This window comes from Prionailurus viverrinus, chromosome C1 (assembly GCF_022837055.1).
Source record: "Prionailurus viverrinus isolate Anna chromosome C1, UM_Priviv_1.0, whole genome shotgun sequence".
Classification (NCBI taxonomy): Eukaryota; Metazoa; Chordata; class Mammalia; order Carnivora; family Felidae; genus Prionailurus; species Prionailurus viverrinus.
Genome location: NC_062568.1, coordinates 182,651,964 through 182,669,836, shown reverse-complemented (window position 1 = coordinate 182,669,836; position 17,873 = coordinate 182,651,964). Strand labels below are relative to the sequence as shown.

Below are 17,873 nucleotides of genomic sequence, written 5' to 3'. Positions count from 1 at the left end.
TGCATTTATAGCAATATAACTTATATTAAATATTAGGAAAGGATCCGTGTGTGCCACCTTTTACCTGTAAGCGTTTTGTAGCATTACTCAGAAACATTTCCTGTGCATCTTTTTTTTTTTTTTAATGTTTATTTGCTTTTGAGAGAGAGAGAGTGCACGTCGGGGAGGGACAAAGAGAGAGGGAGACACAGAATCCAAAATGGGCTCCAGGCTCTGAGCGGTCAGCACAGACCCCGACGCAGGGCTTGAACTCATGAACCATGAGATCGTGACCTGAGCCCAAGTGGGACGCTTAACTGACTGAGCCACCCGGGCGCCCCTTCATGTGCATCTTCCAAGTTCATAGTATTTGGTGTTTATATACAGCTCACTGGCAGTCTTGCAATCACGATATAGCGCCAGTGGCAAAATGCGCGGAGTGACTTCGTGGCATCCGTGTCTTGGGAATGGCTCCTTGGGTGCTTACTGCGAGTTGGGCTGGTGGGCAGGGTCCATTGCCTTGTGGTGTGCTCTCTTGTACAGTGGAGTGCTGGTTCCCGGGGGATTTGGCGTTCGGGGGACAGAAGGAAAGATCCAAGCCATCGCCTGGGCTCGGAAACAGAAGAAGCCTTTTTTGGGTAAGGAGTAGGAGAGGTCAGGAGAAGGGGCCGCATGGGAGCCTGTAAATAAAACAGGGAGGTCACTGGAAGCAAGCTTAGGCGCCCTCGTTCTAGATGTCAGCTCAAGTAGAAGCCAGTTTGGTTCTGTTTGGGAGAAATTCAGACTCCCTTAAGCGTGAAAAGTTTTAAGAGCTTGTACGTTCGTCCACGTGTCCGTGTCGTGGACCTTGGAGAGAATGAAATGGCAATCAGGAAATTTTGGCTGTTCGCTGAGCCCGGCTGTTGGGCAGGACATGTGAAGCTAGGTTTTATATCCTCGCTTGGAATTTGGGCCAAGTGGTTTTGGATGCTTCCTGGTGCTGCAAATTGTAGTAATTTTCAACTTGATCCCTTGTAAATGGGAACCTAATGAGAGGATAAGAAAACTTGAAGTTTTAAATATGAGTAGAGTGTTGCTTATTTCTAGAACCAAATAGCTTCTAAAACTTGGCATCTTCATATGCACTTATATCCAGTGTTCGAAAGCTGATACAGATGACACAGCAGGGGGTGCATGTTTACAGCAGGAAAACATGAGAGTTTGTGATTGTCCTTTTGCGAGCAGACAGGACACAAAGTCCAGGACAGGCTGGTGGGAAACGTAGGAGCTGCCTTTTTAATGGAGCTTCATTTGTTTTTCCCCTCCACCTGCAAGGTGTGTGCCTAGGAATGCAGCTGGCAGTGGTTGAATTTTCCAGAAATGTGCTGGGATGGCAAGGTGAGTGTTCGTTAAACTTGTTACATTCTTGCCAAAGTGTTTTCCTGAAGCGCGTGAAGCCTGCTGCCTCCTGCGTGATGGTAGAGGAGGGCAGGCCTGGTCTCTCCGTACCTGGCGGGGAACAGCAAAGGGGAACCCTGTGTGCACTGAGGGCGCACGCGTGGCTCTGCCAGCCCGACCACAGGAAGGAGGGGTCACAGCTGAGCAAGCAGCCTGGGCTCTCTGCCCCTGCAGATTCCTGCATGCCCACCCCCGTGGCCACCATCCCTGGGCTTCTGCCGAGCAAGAAGCCGACAGCTCTGGCCTGTGTGAGGCTGTGCGGTTATCATGAACTTGGGCCCTGGAGCTGGTCAGACCTGAGCTCAAATTCTGAGTCACTTATTGTGGGTGATTGTAGATAAATTACTTAGCCCTTTTGGCTTCTGTTCCTTCTATAAAATGGGGTGATAATGGTACCTATTTCTCATGGTTGTAAGAATTAAATGGAATAGTGCATGTGAATAGTCCCAGCATAGTGTCTGGCAAATAGGAAATACTCCGTAATATTGGCCCTGTGCCTGGCTAACTGTCCAGGCCACCCGAAAACTCAGTGACTTCCAACGTTTTATCGTGTCTCCGTATGCTGTGGGTTGAGTGGACTCAGCTGGCTGGTTTTCTGCGCCCTGTATCTGAGATCCTGCCCCCCATCCAGCTCTGCCCAGCAGGGACATCCAGTTGGTTCGCTCCACGTGGCAAGGCTCCTCATTCACTAATTCAGCCGAAGCTTCTCACAGCCTGGCGACCTACCAGCTTCCAAAATGACCGGCCCAGTGTGTAGGCACTTAACTAGCTTGCTAATGTCCCAAGGCCAAGTGCAGTCGGTGGGGGACGGAACCACACAGCCCGAGGACTGGGGCAATGGAGAGGCTAGTCTCTGTAGCCCAGCTGACAGACATGAGGTTTTCAGAAAGACCTTACAAGTTGTAAGAAAAACAAAGCAAGCGTCCTGAGGCGTGTAAAAGCGGCCTGGCTCCACAAAGGATGAGCGGCTCTCCTGTGGCCAGCTGACTGTTAGGATTGGGTTCGTTGCACATGTTTTCTGAGAGTTACCCTGAGGGCACGGTGGCTGTTTTATAGGCAGCATGCCCTGTAGTTCTGACTCCTGAGCCTCTGGCGGGCACCGTCTTAGCACCCACCACCCCAGAGCTGGCCCTCTGGGCACCCTGGACCCTTGCCCAGTTACAGTCTGTCGCCCACTCGGGTCCCCAGGTGGGTGAGTGACTTGGTGACAGGCTTAGCTTTGCTTGGGACCTGGCCGTGGTTAGGAACAGTACCTCGTCTGTCACACAAAAGGAGCCGTGCTGTACCAGGAGCTTGATTCTTCTAGTCTTTGCGGTTTTGCTTATGGTTAGACCACAAATACAGTAAAGGAGAGGAAGGCTTATTTGGGTGTTGAAATCAGTTCCTGATGTAGCTGCTGAGGGAGGCAGTGGGGCAGTGCAATGTAGGATGCACAGGAGGACAGGAATGTATTCCAGCCTGGAGAGATGCAGCCTGAGAGGAAAAAATGGACAGAACAGCGTAAGAACTGTCATAAGGATGCGTTAGCTAAATAAAGGTTATGAGGTTGTGCCATTGGTTTTGATTTCCCCATTTTGTGCAGCTTGACTTCCCAGAGAGTTAACAGGTGTAATGGAAAAACTCACCTGTGTTTGTGCACTGAGTCCTTCACATCTTAACGTTATCCTTAGTTTTGTTCTAATCACCGAAGGATCGCTTTACATCGAGGAGGGAAATTGTGAGTTAGGGCTTAGGAATGACACTTTTCAATAATCAGGTGTGTTTGTAACTCTTCGTAACGTAAGTGTTTTGATTTTTCAGATGCCAATTCTACAGAGTTTGACCCTAAGACCAATCATCCTGTGGTGAGTCCAGGGTTTGAACGTTACCAGGGCTTAGAAGGGTGTGGAGGGGGTGGGCACCGGAAAGAGACCCCCTGGCTCCACCCAGAGAACCCTCAGACTGGATAGGAGGAACTCTTTTATTTTTCATTGTGCAGTTTCTCACTTCTCTTCCCAGTTCACAACAGAAAGTTTTTAAGACGGGTATCACCCCAGCCAACCAGGGTGGTTCCTGATTAAAATCACTCTTCATCCCCACTCCCCTTAGCCCTTAACTCCTCTTAGCACTCTAACGATCGTTTTGTACTGACACGAAACACCCACATGGGCACTTACTCTGCGCCAGGCACTGTTCTCACCACTTACCGTGTATTCATTCATTCCATCCCCGACAACCCTGGGAGACGGGCATGTTATTCAGGAACCATGGAATATGGTTCTGATGTGTTTAACCGTAACCAAAGCTTTTGGAGGCCCCTGTACCTTGTGTGATGTCTCCTGTCAGAGGCATATGGCTCCTGGGGAGGAATAGCGCCTTTACCCATCTTTGAATCTCCTATCCCGGGGGTGACAGGCAGGCTCTTGGTACCAGAGACACTGTGATAAACAAAGTGGACCAAGCTCTTGATCTAAGGGCATTTAAACAGCATCGGGATATGCTTGTTGACCTGCAGTTGAACTTTGCTAATACTAAGAGCTCAGGAGGAGAAGAATGAAGGGTTTGAAGTGTGCAGCCTTGGGGTGGTGGGAAAGCAGGGCCCAGATAGAGGCTTGGAGGCCTTAGAAAGTGCTCAGAGGACCCCGGGACTGAGCGGTGGGCTGGGCTCCCATGGCAGGGGGGGCCTCGGCCTCTCCGCCCCACACACGTCCGCCAGGCTCCCGCCTAGACCCGGCAAACCCTGGAGAAGCATCCCTGTCCTCTGAGTGGCTCATGAGTCCGGTGGAGGGGACACGTGCTGTAACATCAGCATATCCTGTCTTACATCCGTGCCGCTACGTTAGTCTCCAGAGCGTGTTGTGGCCCAGCAGCCCTCATGGTCCGAAGTGCTGGGGGCAGGAAGGGCCACGGGCAGGAGCAGCTGTGTTCGGTCCTACAGCTCAGGAGGACAGGCTAAAGGATTAAGCCGCTACCCAACACAGGTTCACAGAACGATTATGGGAGGCATTTCCCCAGTGACAAACATCTCTTGTAAGGAAGGGCTGGGGAATCAGAGCCTCCTGCCAGGCTCTTGTCACTCAGTGTAGGCAGTCTGCTAACGGAGGCAGAGTTTGGTAGCGTGTGTTTGTTTTTTGAACACCTCCAGGTCATAGACATGCCAGAACACAATCCTGGGCAGATGGGCGGAACCATGAGGCTGGGCAAGAGGAGAACCCTGTTCCAGACCAAGAACTCGGTCATGAGTAAGAGCGGCCTCTCACCGGCCCCGCCTTCAGCTCTGCGTGCCCAGGACGCACGTCTTGGGCTGCTGCTGGGGCTCCGAAGAGCCAGGCTGACTTTTTTGGTTTTGTTCTTGCTTTTGAGGTCTTTTTTTCCCCCCTTCCTAGTCACATTCTTCTAGGATGTGCTGTAATAACCAGAGAAGCAGTGTGGCTCTTAGAAAGCTTGCAGGCAGTGCGCTCAGGGCCCTGGGGGCCTTGGGTGTGGGCGGCTGACCAGAAGGAGGCAGGTGAAATCTCCCCACACAGTCTGTCCTGTACCTCGTCTGTTCGGTTGGACCGAATTAAACTGCCAATGTTGGCGATTTCTGTCCCCCAGAAAGGCAGTTTCGTATGGTCCAACCTAACAAGGTTTTAGTCGAAAAGTACTAATATGCGCTAAAGATCTAGAGAAAATTGGGGCGGGGGGGGGAACGTTTAGGAGAATTACTCCATTCAATCTCGTTTTCTTGCCCACTGGGAAAATTCTGTCTTTACTAGCCGGGGCCCCATGTGTCTGTCAGTTTGAGTCACTTGAGTAGGTGGCCTTGGGGTCCTTCCAGCTCTGTGTTCTGTGGACTTGGGGGCCTCACCCCACAGCCCTGGTGCCAAGGCTCTTTGTGCCTGTGACTTAACCGCATGGCGCTGCCCCGAGGACCATCCCTGTAGCTCTGGAAGTGTCTTTCTAGGCTTCCACTGTTTGATATGTCCTGGTGTGTTTTCCAAGGCAGTTTCCAGCAGGAAAGTGCTCTTGTGCCTCAGTAATCGAGGTTGGAGGGTGGTGATGGAAAGGAAACAGCTGTTCTAGTTTTTCTTGGTGTGGTCAAAACAGTCCAAGCCCAAGAATTCACGCAAATGGTGCTGCTATAGGCAGGAGGCTGTGGTTGCCTGGAGAATCCTAGAAATGACCTTCAAAAGGCCTGGCTGTGTAGGTGATTCAAAAGTAAACTGGGGAGCAAGAGGCAGTAGTGAATAGATTGTTCTGTGGAATCAGGACTCTTTACGGGAGCATGCTTGCTTTTGCCAGGGAAACTCTATGGAGACCCGGATTACTTGGAAGAGAGGCACCGCCACAGATTTGAGGTAAGGGGTGGAGCTTTGTGGCTTTTAAACCTTCCTCCTTCCGGTTACTCTAGAGAAGTAAGCTGAGAGGTCAGTCAGCTTACTCTTCATGTTTCCATAGGTGAATCCAGTCCTGAAAAAGTGTTTGGAGGAGCAGGGCTTGAAGTTTGTTGGCCAGGATGTTGGGGGAGAGCGGATGGAGATCGTGGAGCTGGAGGGTGAGCGCGGGGTGGCTGTGCGCGGGCGGGGGGAGGAGGGGGGTGGCGGTGAGCACTGGCCTGACGGTGGTAGGGAGGGCCCTGGCCCTGGTGGGGTGCTCTTGGAGAACGAGGCACCCGGAGCCCTGGGGAGCCTGTCCTTCCTCAGCCAGTACTGCGCTCCTGGCCTCGGTCCTCATTCTCCAGAATGAGAGCTTGGACTTGGCCCTTGAGCTCCACTTCCGATCTTGACGACCTGCGGACTCGGTCCCACGGAAGCCAGGGAGCAGGGGGAGCTGGGGCGGGAACCCCCGAGGGGAGGCAGCGAGCAGGGCGACAGCATCCGTTCCCCCCGTTCTCTGGCTGCCTTTCTCTAGGTTCTGATTCAGATGCTGGTTTTCGATCATTTTAAGGTCTGTAGAAAGGTGAAACATTTGACAAGGTTTGCTCATCTGTTGTGTTCTATGCACATGACGAAAGCGCCGCTTCTGCGTGTCTGTTTCAGAGCATCCCTTTTTCGTTGGAGTCCAATACCACCCTGAGTTCCTGTCCAGGCCCATCAAGCCTTCGCCTCCGTACTTTGGCCTTCTGCTGGCCTCCGTGGGGAGGCTCCCGCATTACCTCCAGAAAGGCTGCAGGCTCTCGCCCAGGTGCGGTCACTCCTCTGTAGTCCATCAGGGTGTCCCCTGCCCGTTACTGTGGTCTCCCTGGTGTTCCCGGCTGCTTCTGTGCCGCCCGGACCCCCGCCCTGTGGTGGCCGGGGCCCCTCACCGTAGCACCTGGCCTCCGGGATCCCATGTAGCAGTAGGACCCTGGGTCCGTGGGGAACTGTCTTTGACGGGCTGGCGGCCACAGCCCTGGTGGATTTCCTGCCCCGCTGCGACTTTATCCTCACCCTGAGCTGGTGGGTAGAGTATCAGGACCACAGTGTAAGTCGAACGTATGTCTTTTGTAACTAGAAGAAGAAAATCCCTCTACAGCTCCATGCTAAATACATAAGGCAGGAAAGCGTCTGATTCCTGCTGTGTGTAGGCAGGTGTCCCTGTGGTGATGGTGGCTAGAAAAACAGAGAAGGAAAGCGTGTGTTTGGTGGGAGACGACGAATAAACCATCTGAATTCCACAGGGACACCTACAGCGACAGGAGTGGAAGCAGCTCCCCGGACTCTGAAATCACCGAGTTGAAGTTTCCGTCAATAAATCATGACTGATGATGACGTAAGTGGTGTTTTTAAGCTGTAGTATTTTTGTTTGTTTTAATGGCGATAATACTAGAATTGCAAGGATATCGCGAAGGTTCAGTGTGGAGAACTTCATCTGCCCAGAATGCAGGTGGTAGGGTCCGTGTGGGCATCAGCCAGGTGAGAGGCCCGTCTGAGTTACAGCGCACCCGTCCCCCTGCCTCGGGGACCCCAGTGCAGGGCGGAGGGGACACGAGTCATTGGGCAGCTGTCTTGTTACCGATTGCTTCAGTCAGGTGCCAGTCTGACCAAATCTGGGGGAACTGGGTTCTCAGACCCTGTTATTTCATGTAGCTGTAAACTTAGAGATCGTGATGGAGGTGATGGGTATGACAAAGTGGCGTTGGTCACTTTTGCAGAAACTCAGGCTTTCGTCAGGAAGTGCTTTAAGATTGATACCTACAATGCTTTTATGTTGACTGCTGCTGATTCTCGAACTCCCTCAGAATCTGAACAGTTACCGGGCCAGCTTTGAACGTTAGTCTTTATGGTGACAGGGTTTGTATGTCTATAAAGTCCAGTAGCCTTGGGCACTGCCGTGAATTATATAAAATATCGTGATAACTGAGTGAACCGTGTCGGCAAAAATCCACATCTTGGTGGTGGGGGTGTTGGAAGGGGGTTGGGGTGGCAGGAACCCGTGGGGTCTGAAGGAACCAGGGCTGTCTCGCGGTCCCATGTTTGGGGGCCCCACCACAGGCGGGCGGCCTCCTGAAGCCTGCGCCCCTCACGTTCACACGCACGGCTGTGCCCCTCCCGCCCTGGACCCTGAGCCACTGGCCCGTGAGAGTGTGAGGGGGCGCTGGTTTCCGTTAGCACACACGCACGCGTGCATCGCTCTGCCGGGCGGGGGCGGGGGGGATTGGGGGGAGGGTGCATCGCTCTGCCGGGGGAGGGGGGTGTCTGCTGGTCTGAGAAACTGCGCTATAGACAGCAAGCGTTCACGGTCAGTGGGTGGCGGGTCAGGTCTGTGGAGACGCTCCCTGCTGCGTCGAGTGGAGGCTCCCCCTCCAGCGGCCTGCGAGGACACCGGGCGCACCGACCGGAGCCCCGGTGTCGGGGTGGAGGAAGAAGCCCCTGAGGTCTGGAAAATGTGTGGGGGTGCAGGAATCACCAATGCAGCTTCTGACTCCTCGCGTTAGGTTCTTGCCGCTGGTCCTCACTGAGCCCCTGGCGTAGTTTGCCACAGCAGCCGACGAAATCCTCACTTGTCTACTGGAACATACATCGTGTAACTGCTCTCTCTCTCTCTCTCTCTCTCTCTCTTTCTTTTGTTTAACAGGGATGATTCTTCCAGACAGCCTTCGGACTTGAGAGTTTACAGCTTTGATTTTACACTCAGCTTTTGACACTTCCTTTAAATTATGTTTTTATTAAGATTATTTTATTATGGGGGAAAGGTATTTGGAAGACTCTGTGACTCGCATGTCCCATCCTGTGTATCGGCTCCTACACAGTGCCGCCCCGTGTGGACGCCTGGTGTGGAAACCCCGTGTGGAAGCCCGGTGTGGACGCCCCGTGTGGTCCCCAAAGCTCTTGGCCGAGGAGCGGGTCCTCTGGGCAGGAGCGGATGATGCGCGTGCCGGTGGAGCGCCCACCGGTCACCTCGTTTCTCCAAACTACCTCCTGTCGTGGTGGATCCAGGCGTGTAGCCCGTCGCCTCCCCTTGAATGCCTAGACCGTGGGATGTGTGTGCCACGCGGACCTAGTGCGTGCGGAGGGACGATTCTGGCGAGTGCTCACTGCGGCCGGTGCTGGGAACCCCTGCTCTGCGGGGCCGCCCGCCGCCCGCTGTGACTGGTACTGTCGTCCAAAGGGAACGGTTAGTTTGGGGTCACATGGAACAGCAGGTGAGCGGTCTCTCGGAAGCGTGGTTTCTGCATCCCTGTGCTCTGGCCACACTTCTCTTCCTGGGGCTGGGAGATACTCCTTGCATCAAGGGGTTGCTTAAAAAAAAAAAAAAAAGAAAGAAAGAAAGAAAAAAGAACAAAGAATCTTTTGGGGAAACTGCCTTTAAAACCCTCTCATCTACAGACAGCTTTGCTTGAGGGGATTTCTTCCTTCCAGAACGGTGTTATTGCGGTTGAAATGCAATATGGAAAGCTATTTTCGTAACGTGACGTAACAGTAGGCACCGCCGTGTGCCCGTCCTATTCTGGCTGGCCCCCGTGTATACTCTAACTTAAATAAATAATGCAGAATGAGCCACGCTTTGTGATGTGCTTTACGCCGCGGCCGGTGGGGAACGTCTGAGTGTGGCAGCCAGACATGTCTGTGTCACCTGAACTCTCAGTACCTGGCTCTCCTCCAGTGGGGCGTCCTTTGGTGGACGATCTGATGACACTTCGTTTAAAAACTGAGAGTAGCCATTTTTTTTTTTAATGTATGTTTATTTTTGAGAGAGAGAGGGAGCGTGACAGAGAAGGGGCAGAGAGAGAGGAAGACACAGAATGTGAAGCAGGCTCCAGGCTCTGAGCCGTCAGCACGGAGCTCGATGTGGGGCTCGAATCCACAAACTGCAAGGTCATTCATGACCTGAGCCGGAGTCAGACATTTAACCGACTGAGCCACCCAGGCGCCTTGAGAAGCTTTTTTTTTTCTTTTTAACATTCATTTTTGATAGAAACAGCGTGAGTGGGGGAGGGGCAGAGAGAAAGGGAGGGAGACACAAAATCCGAAGTAGGCTCCACGCTGTCAGCACAGAGCCCAACGCGGGACTTGAACCCATGAACCGAGAGATCATGACCTGAGCTGAGGTCAGATGCTTAACTGACTGAGCCATCCAGGTGCCCAGAGGAGCCTTTCTTTTTTAAAAAACAACATTTTTTAAAACATTTATTTATTTTTGAGAGAGAGACAAAGCAAGAGCATGGGAGGGGCAGAGAGAGAGGGAGACACAGAATCCGAAGCAGGCTCCAGGCTCTGAGCTGTCAGCACAGAGCCCGACACAGGAATCGAGCTCACGGACCGTGAGATCATGACCTGAGCCGAAGTCGGACGCCTAACTGACTAAGCCACCCTCTTTTTCAATGGGAAACTAGAATTTCCCCAAAAGGCTTCACATTTAGGTTCTCAGCATGTAGAGATTCACTCAGCACGAGTGCTGCTTGATCTTGGGAAAAGGGGGATGGGCGTGTTGTTTATGTCGGTCCCTCCCTCATGTGTGTGGCCAGGGAGCAGCGGACCCACGACCGTTAGCCAGCAGGACTGCTTTATCCTCAGGGTGGTCTTCCTGCTACCCTGGCCGCTACCACGGCAGCGTCCTGCGGGCTGTGTCCTCCAGAGTGCAGTGAGCAATACTGCATCCGTCCTTGTTGGGGACACTGGTGCCCGCCCGCCCCCCCTCTGGCTGCTGAGCTCACCCACTCATGAGCTGGCTCCTCTCTACAGCCTGAGGCAGAGGCTCAGCCTGGATTGCCCATCAGTGGTCCACAGCCTTTCCTCCCCGACCCTCGAGAAACTGGGTTGGGGAGGAAAATGTCACCATTTAGCCCAGCCCCTCCGTCGGGGAGATCCGGAGAAGTGGGCCTCCTTTTTCTTGCACGCTTCCACGCACCCATCACGGCCAAAGCCCAGAAGCTGGTGTTCCTGCCCCCGACCAGGCACGAGCAACCTCGCTGCCTTCGTCTGTCTCCGGTTCTCATGGACCAAAGTAAAATGTGTTCACTCGCAGAGGCCTTCATCCCAGTCTCGGGACTTTGAATGCGGCCGATGGGGTGAATCCTAACCGCGGTCTCCACCTGGTGGTCTCAGCAGACCGTCTAAATCATTTTCGCAATAGCCTTCCCCCAACGGAGGACTCCGACGTGCCCACTGGTGACAGCAGCGCTCCCCACAACCGCTAGGACTCGGCCGGGTGTGGGGCGGTTTGCAAAGGCCCCGCGGCGGGGCGATCTCCCGCCCCTGCATCGGAGAGCGCCTCGGTGGACGAGTCGTTGAGTGCTGCCCGCTCGGGTGACCTTCCTAGAGAAGGGACCAGGACTGGCCTTCCGGGGCTTACAAAGCCTGACCCGCCCTGCCACCCTGGCTGTGGCAGTGGGGACCATGCTGGGCTGACGCCGGGACCGGAGGATGGCTTTCCGCACCCAGTGGTGACTGACCGGTGTCCAGAGCTTCTGGGGGAGAAGTTCCTCGGGCGTCCTTCGCTTCAACCCAGGTGGTCCACGCCAGTTCTTAGTCTGCAGCAGCTCAGCAACATGACTGCGCCTGCCTTGGCAGAAACTGGCTCGTTCCCAGGGAGAGCACGTCTGAGGGTCGTGCTGCCTGGACCAGCATCCAGCACGCGCCCGGCACGTGGAAGGTGCTCAGAAATGGCCCCTCTCCTGACTTCTTGATCAGCACAACCTCTGTGCTGGTTCCCAGTGGCCTCTGGAAATGTGATTCAGGCCCCGGGTTTGGGTGACTGATGCGTGAGAGCGGTTGAGGAGTCATCAGCACAGAGCCCGACGCGGGGCTTGAACCCATGAACCGGGAGGTCATGACCTGAGCCGAAGTCAGATGCTTAACCGACTGAGCCACCCAGGCGCCCCAAGGAAAGCGTGTTTTGCAGGCCCTTCTGTGAAATGCCGTCTGACAAGATTCCATGGTTTTCTAGTGGCTCAGACCTAAGTCTAGGTGGCTCCTTGTTTCACCAGCAGATATTTATTTGGCAGCCACTACATGCTCACCATGTCTGAGATTTTGAACTTAACAGCCATGAACAAAACAGATCCAGACCGCTGTCCCCCGGAGCATGGATTCTACTGCAGGGGAGGGGACAGCTATAAATAAAAGCTACGGAAAGTGACTGACAAGTGCACTGGTGAAAAAGGTTGGAAGCAGGAAAGTGGGAAGGGGGGTGCTGGGGAAGGAGGTATAATTTGAAGTGGGCTGGGTAGCGAATATCCTTCCCTGTCACTTGAAAGTGGAGCAGAGAGGAAATAGTCCTGCAGCTCTCCGGGGGAGGAGCATTGGGGGGGAGGGGGGAAGCAGCCAGTGCAAAGGCCCTGAAGCAAGTGTGTTCATGAAACAAGCTGGTGGGTGTAGCTGGAACACAGGAGCAAGGGGCAGGAGGGGTTGAGGTCAGATGGGCCAACTTGCCAATTGTATAGACCACTGTTTGGACTTGGCTTCTGATGAAATGGGGAGTTCTTTTGAGTTCTTTGAGCCCGAGCAGGGTATGATCAGACATTGGCTTTCTAGTCTCTGGCTCGGCTGGTGGAGATGACAGGGGAAATGGCCAGAGCAGGAATCCTCGCCAGTGGCTGGAGGGTGCTTGGGATGGAAGTCAAACTCTTCCTGTACAGGTGCTGGGGAGACAGGGCGTGGCTCTGATGATAAGTGCTCCTGCCCCCAGTCCATTTCACTGTCTTATAGATGAAGAAACTGAACAGAGGTAGCAATTTGCCCCAGGGGACCCGGTCTTTAAGGCAAAGCTGGAATGGATTGCAACCATCCAGGCCCCATAGCTCCGTGTGGCAGGAGCCCGGGGCTGGCTCTGCCTCCGGGACAGAGGTGGGCTGGGCGCGGGGCTCAGGGCTCAGCTGCATCCAGCTGGCCGGCCGGAAAAGAACCATTCTTGCCCCAGGGTGCATGTAATTTATTAAAGAGCTTTGACAGTCACAAGTTCCAGCAAGCCCGGGGTGGTGGCTGCAGGGTGGCCTGTTTGCCCTACAGGCACGGTTACCGAGCGTGCCTGGCCATCTGCAGAAGGGCTTTCCCCTTATGACGCATTCCTTTCTGGCCCCGTCTCGCCACTGGAGTCGCAGACCCCGGGCTGGGCAAAGGGAGCTTCTGAGGCAGTAGGACCGTCCCTCACAGCTCAGCCCTCCGATCACCCTGGCCAAGTTTTTACCAGTTCTTTCCGGAAGGAAGGTTCCTTGGGGATCGTGCTAAGAGCAGTTTCTCAGCTACACAGACGGGGGTCCGCTCGGGATTGAAGCCCGTGCGTGTGCGGTTGTCCAAGGAGCGAGGATGGTCGCGCTCCCGTCCACCTCTGAACAGCCCAGACGGGTTTTAAAGGGAGGACTCCGGCTCAGACAGGAAATCCTGCATCTGCCAGGGAGAGCTGGCCTGCCGGTGCCCGGCCCTGCTCGCCGACTGGGGCCCTCACAGGACGCAGCAGGTGCGGGAGCCGGGTCCTTGGTGCTTCAGCTGCTGCCGGAGCTGCTCCTTCTCCGCCGTCAGCACCTTCACCCTCTCCTGCAGCGTGCGCAACTCCGCCACCCACTTCTGCGGTGTGTGTGGGGGGAGGGTGGGGTCACCCCACAAGCAGAGGCCTGAGGTGGTGCCGCCTCGGGTGTGCCCCCTCCACCCAGGGTTGAACTGACGGAGGAAGGCAAGCCCCGGAGGGCCCAGGGGGGGCCTACTCAAGGCCACTGGGGACCACATGGCCCTCCCTGCTTGGTGGGAGCCGGGTTCCTGGCCATGCCACCACCCCTGACAAATCAACCCTGGGGGCTGAGGGAAGCCGCTTGACCTGAGGGGCCTGCCAGCATCCCAGCCCCCGGGGCCGGCCTCCTCAAGGGTTGGGTGGGAGCCATCCGGGCATGTCCCTCCCTCTCTCCGCCAGCCCCTTGCTCTCCTCTGCTTTTCTGCCATCTGATGTTTCCCTCTTGAAAAGGCTTTTTCTTAGGACTCTGTCGAGCACTAACTGCCCCCCATTGTAAGGGCCTTCCCCTAAATACAGTATAGTATGGCCCGTCTTCAGGGTGGTCTTAAAGCTTCTCAAGATTCCATCCCACCCCCCCCCGGCTCCCCCAGCCCACGGTGGTGGAACATGGGGTGTAGCAGGATTATTTCAGTGCTCCCCCCACCCCCCGTGTGCTTGCGGGTGATGGAGCACTGAGGGAAACCCGATGGCATGGCCAGGACTGCTGGCCTGCCCCCGCCCCAGCCGCTTACCTGCTTGCACCACTCCTGGATGGCGTGGACAGACAGCGGGCCCTGGATGCTCCCGTCCCGCCGCAAGAACACCTCCCCCTGGTCAGTCTCATAGAGCTGCGGCTCGGCCTGGGCCCTGGGGGCGCGCACCCTCAGGCGGATCACCTTGGTAAGGGCGACAGCGACTCTGGTCGCTAATCCCACCTGGCTGGCTCTTGCGGGCTCCTGGGGCAGCCTGGTGGGCGTGGGGGCAAGGGGGCACTTCTGGCCTCTCCGGTCACTCTGCCCGGCCCCCCTCTGCCCCCACCCTCCACCCCCCAGCCCTGCTCAGCAGAGCCGAATGGGGCCATCACGCGGGGGCCAGACAGACCCAGGGCTCACCTTGAGGGGGGTGGGGGAGGCGATGGTGCTGACCACGGGGATGAAAGAGAGTGTGTAGGCGTCGGGGAAGACCTGGGGCTGGAAACCCTGCAGGATGGAGTCCACCAGCAGGCGCACGCGGTCCTCATCGCGGTGGCTGCAGGGGACGCCCCGCACCAGGCCGCTGTCCTCGACGCCCACGAACAGGCTGCCGCCCTCGCCGTTGAGGAAGGCGCACGCGTAGCGCCGCAGGTGGTGCTTGAAGGCCAGGCTCAGGTACTCGCCGCCGCCGCGCTTGAACTCCACGCTGCGCGTCTCGCTGCCCAGGAAGGCGCCCTGGAAGAGGCGCTCCTGGCCCGGGACCTCCTGGTGCACGATGGCGCTGTCGGAGCGTGCGCCGCTGGGCCGGTCCTGGGACCTCTGCGGGGCCCGTGCCGGGGGGCTGTTGGCAGGGCTGGGGCTCGGGCTCTGGCTGCTGTTGTCCTCCCGCTGGGGTGAGGGATGAGAGTAAGGAGCCTCGGGGGACAGGACAAGAGGGACGGGACACACCTCCTTCCGCCTGGGGCCCAGCCCGCTGGGGCATCCTAATGCCCCGTCCCAGGCGGAAGGGCCTAACTGCCCACCGTCCTGCAGCCAGTGCTGGAAACCTGCTAAGTCAAGGGTTTGAGCCGCCACTGCTCCTTCCTGCTGGGCTATGGTATGCATGGTGAGGACAAGGAGTTCTCCTTCTCAGGTCGGGGGGCCAGAACCCCGGAGGCCAATCTCTTCCCACTTAGGTTGTAGACTGGCCTCTGAGGCTCGGGGCCAAGATCATTCCAACAGATAACCCCCTTCTTGTCTCCCTGAAATGCCTGCCTATCGCTTTCTGGACCACTGATCAGTCCTGAATCTCAACCCTCCTCTGGCCCTCCTGAGACCCTTTCCGTGGTTTCTGTTTTGTTCTCGGGCTCTGTGCATGAGCAGACTCATGGCCACCGGCCTCTTCTGGGCCTCATCACGGCCTCCGTACCTCCCATCCACCCTCCTTGCTGACCCTGGACGCAAGAAGATTCTCACTCCTCCCTTACTGGGTTCTCTGCTGCTGTCCCCGGCTCCTTGCTGCCTCCCAGTCTCCAGCAGGGGCTTCCGGGGCTGGGAGTGCCGTGCGGGCTGGGGCATGGTGGTGAGGGGCGCATCCCTACCAGCCCTGCAGTTCCCAAAGGAAACAGTTTCTCAGAAACATGAGAAACTGCCACACAAACATGAAGTCAGGCTCACAGGTCTTGAAATGTCAGTCACAGAGCTGTTCAGTTCTGCAACCATTTGAACACCACGGAGTTTTCATCCCGAAAGAAAAGGAAAACCAAGATCACCTGTCTCACAGAGTGTCCTGCCACAGCTGCAGTGAGTTGACTGCGCCCTCCCATCCCCCATAAAGGCCCACCTTCCCTCCCTCCCCCTGCTTCGGTCTCGAAGCCCTTCCTGGCCCCTGCCCTCTGGCCCAGCTTTCTTCCTCAGCTCCCCAGCAGCCTTCAACCTGAGCTCCAGCGGCACCAAAAGGCTTGCCCTTCTGCAAATGCAACATCCCCCCTCACCATGTCCCCCTGCCTAGAACGACCTTGCGCTCCCCGAGTCCCAGCTTAGACTTCAGCCCTTCTGTGAATCTGTCCCCACAGCTCTGTGTCCTCCCACGGCTCCAGGCTGCCGAAGCGCTGTAACTGGCTCTGTCTGGCTCTGCTCAAAGATGAGGGCTCTTTAAGGCAGGGCCGAGCCTTTGCTTTCTGCTGTGCAGCCTGGCCTGGAGCGGGCACTGATGTTGGCCAGCCGAGTGGATGAGGTGGGCCAAAGAGAAAACCCTGAAGGCCCCGGGCTGGCCCAGACCCAGAGGATGGAATACAGAAGGGCCCAGGGAGCAGTCCCCACACTTTGGCCCTTCTCCAAACGCTTCCAGGCTGGAGGCAAACTGTGAAGGTCAGCGAGCCTCCCCAGAGTCAGCAGGCAGTGCCAGCCTCAGGCTATGCTCATGTGAGTAGCAGCCCGCAGGTTTGCAGATCTGCCCCTGGCTCCTCAAAGACGCACCTCCACCCCTGCCCAGGCTTCTCCCCGCCCCCGGGTGAGGCTCTGGGGCTTGCAGGCTTGGTGGCTCCAGAAGCACCCCCTTTACCTCTCTGGCGCGCGAGGGCCCTCGGCTGTCACCCAACACCAGCTCCTTCCCGCGGGCCACCAGCTCCTTGAGGATCTGGTGCTCCTCCACGGCCGTCTGCAGGCGCCAGGGGAGGGAGGCCAGGCTGTCCCTGTGGGTGGTCACCTGCACCAGTGCGTAGGCCTTCCGTGGTCGCCTCACCACCTCGATGTGCTCCCGTGCCACCGGCAGCCCCAGCCGTTCCAGGGCGTCTCGCAGCAGGCAGGTGAGCACAGGCACTGAGAACTGGGGGTTCAGGTGGCCCACGTAGAGAATGTGCGTGCTGGGCGTCACCTGCACGCCTGAGTCCTCAGGCAGGGACTCTTCCCCGGGGACCTCTTGCAGGGGCGGTGTGCCCGGGAGCTCCATGAGGGGCTGTTGCACCTGCGTTTGCGGTGATCTCTTCCTGGTGGGGGGTCCCTGGAGAGGTCTCCCTCAGAAGGGCTTCCGGGATTCCTTACCGCTGGCTGTTCTTCCCAGGGCCTCCCAGGGGACTCAGGGGGTGCAGAGGCTCCTGGGAGGTTCACAGATTGGCAGGGGCTGGGCAGAGCCAGAGGGAGGGAGGGAGGGCAGAGGGCCAGCCGGAAGGAGCCTGCCACCCACCCAAGCCCAAGGCCTAGGACAGGAAAGAAGGGAGTCAGCCAGGGCTGAGGCAGACAGCAGAGCATGCGGGCCTGCCCCTCCATTCTACAGGAGGGAAGACCGAGGGGATATGCCCAAAGAGGGGCCGAGGGGACCAGAACTCAGGTCTTTGAGGGCCCCACCACAACCCTTTGTGGGCCCCAGACGTCCTGTCTTTCCTCTCCAGTCCACAGGCTGGAGGCCTCCCAGGGTTTCCTGCCCCCTAGGGGTCCCTGCTGCCTCCAGGCCCCAGGGAAACCTTTTCAAGGGGACTCTGGAGAGGAAGCTTTAACCCGGGGCTTGGAGGACCAGCAGCAGCCACACCGAAGCTTCTTGCCCCGTCTGAGCCTGGTGTGAGCCCAGCAGAGGCTCTGAAACAGGGCTGGGCCAGAGGGTTTTTAGAGCAGGGGACACTGATGAAAGCTTTGGCCCCTCCCCAGAAAAACGGCCTTCCAGTTTGAGGAGACTCACGGCCCTTCTTAAGAACTCCTGGTCTAAGACCGAATCCTCTGATTTGGGTCCAGAGAGCAGAAGTGAGGAGGGGCAGAGCTGGCGCCCTTAAGGACGCCCGCTCCCGCAGGGCCAGGGGCCTCATGCCCGAGCTGTGCACAGACGGAACACACAGGAGCCCTCCACTCACCCCCACACACCCGGCCTCCGTTCTGGGCGGCAGCTACCACCCGCCTGCATCTTTTCAGATTGGATCCTTGAGACAGTCA

At 56.8% G+C, this 17,873-nt stretch overlaps 2 protein-coding genes across 4 annotated transcripts in view; one reads left to right on the top strand and one right to left on the bottom strand.

Annotated features, from left to right (window-relative positions):
• Positions 1 to 9,355, top strand: part of CTPS1 (CTP synthase 1) — a 30,443-nt gene extending 21,088 nt beyond the window's left edge. For all 3 annotated transcript variants that reach the window (XM_047872168.1, XM_047872169.1, XM_047872170.1), the window contains 9 exons: positions 523 to 617; positions 1,294 to 1,356; positions 3,217 to 3,260; positions 4,541 to 4,637; positions 5,680 to 5,735; positions 5,836 to 5,932; positions 6,417 to 6,561; positions 7,037 to 7,128; positions 8,434 to 9,355. In XM_047872168.1, coding sequence (XP_047728124.1) covers positions 523 to 617; positions 1,294 to 1,356; positions 3,217 to 3,260; positions 4,541 to 4,637; positions 5,680 to 5,735; positions 5,836 to 5,932; positions 6,417 to 6,561; positions 7,037 to 7,121 — 682 coding nt within the window. In that variant the 3' untranslated portion in view covers positions 7,122 to 7,128; positions 8,434 to 9,355. The remainder of the gene's footprint in view (positions 1 to 522; positions 618 to 1,293; positions 1,357 to 3,216; positions 3,261 to 4,540; positions 4,638 to 5,679; positions 5,736 to 5,835; positions 5,933 to 6,416; positions 6,562 to 7,036; positions 7,129 to 8,433) is intronic.
• A 3,883-nt stretch (positions 9,356 to 13,238) lies between these two features.
• On the bottom strand, positions 13,239 to 16,959 carry SLFNL1 (schlafen like 1; the record flags this gene model as incomplete). The annotated part of the gene is made up of 4 exons (XM_047868889.1): positions 13,239 to 13,361; positions 14,034 to 14,177; positions 14,394 to 14,861; positions 16,516 to 16,959. Coding segments are annotated over 4 exons (1,179 nt in total), but the record flags the coding sequence as incomplete, so codon positions are not given.
• Positions 16,960 to 17,873: the final 914 nt, after the last annotated feature.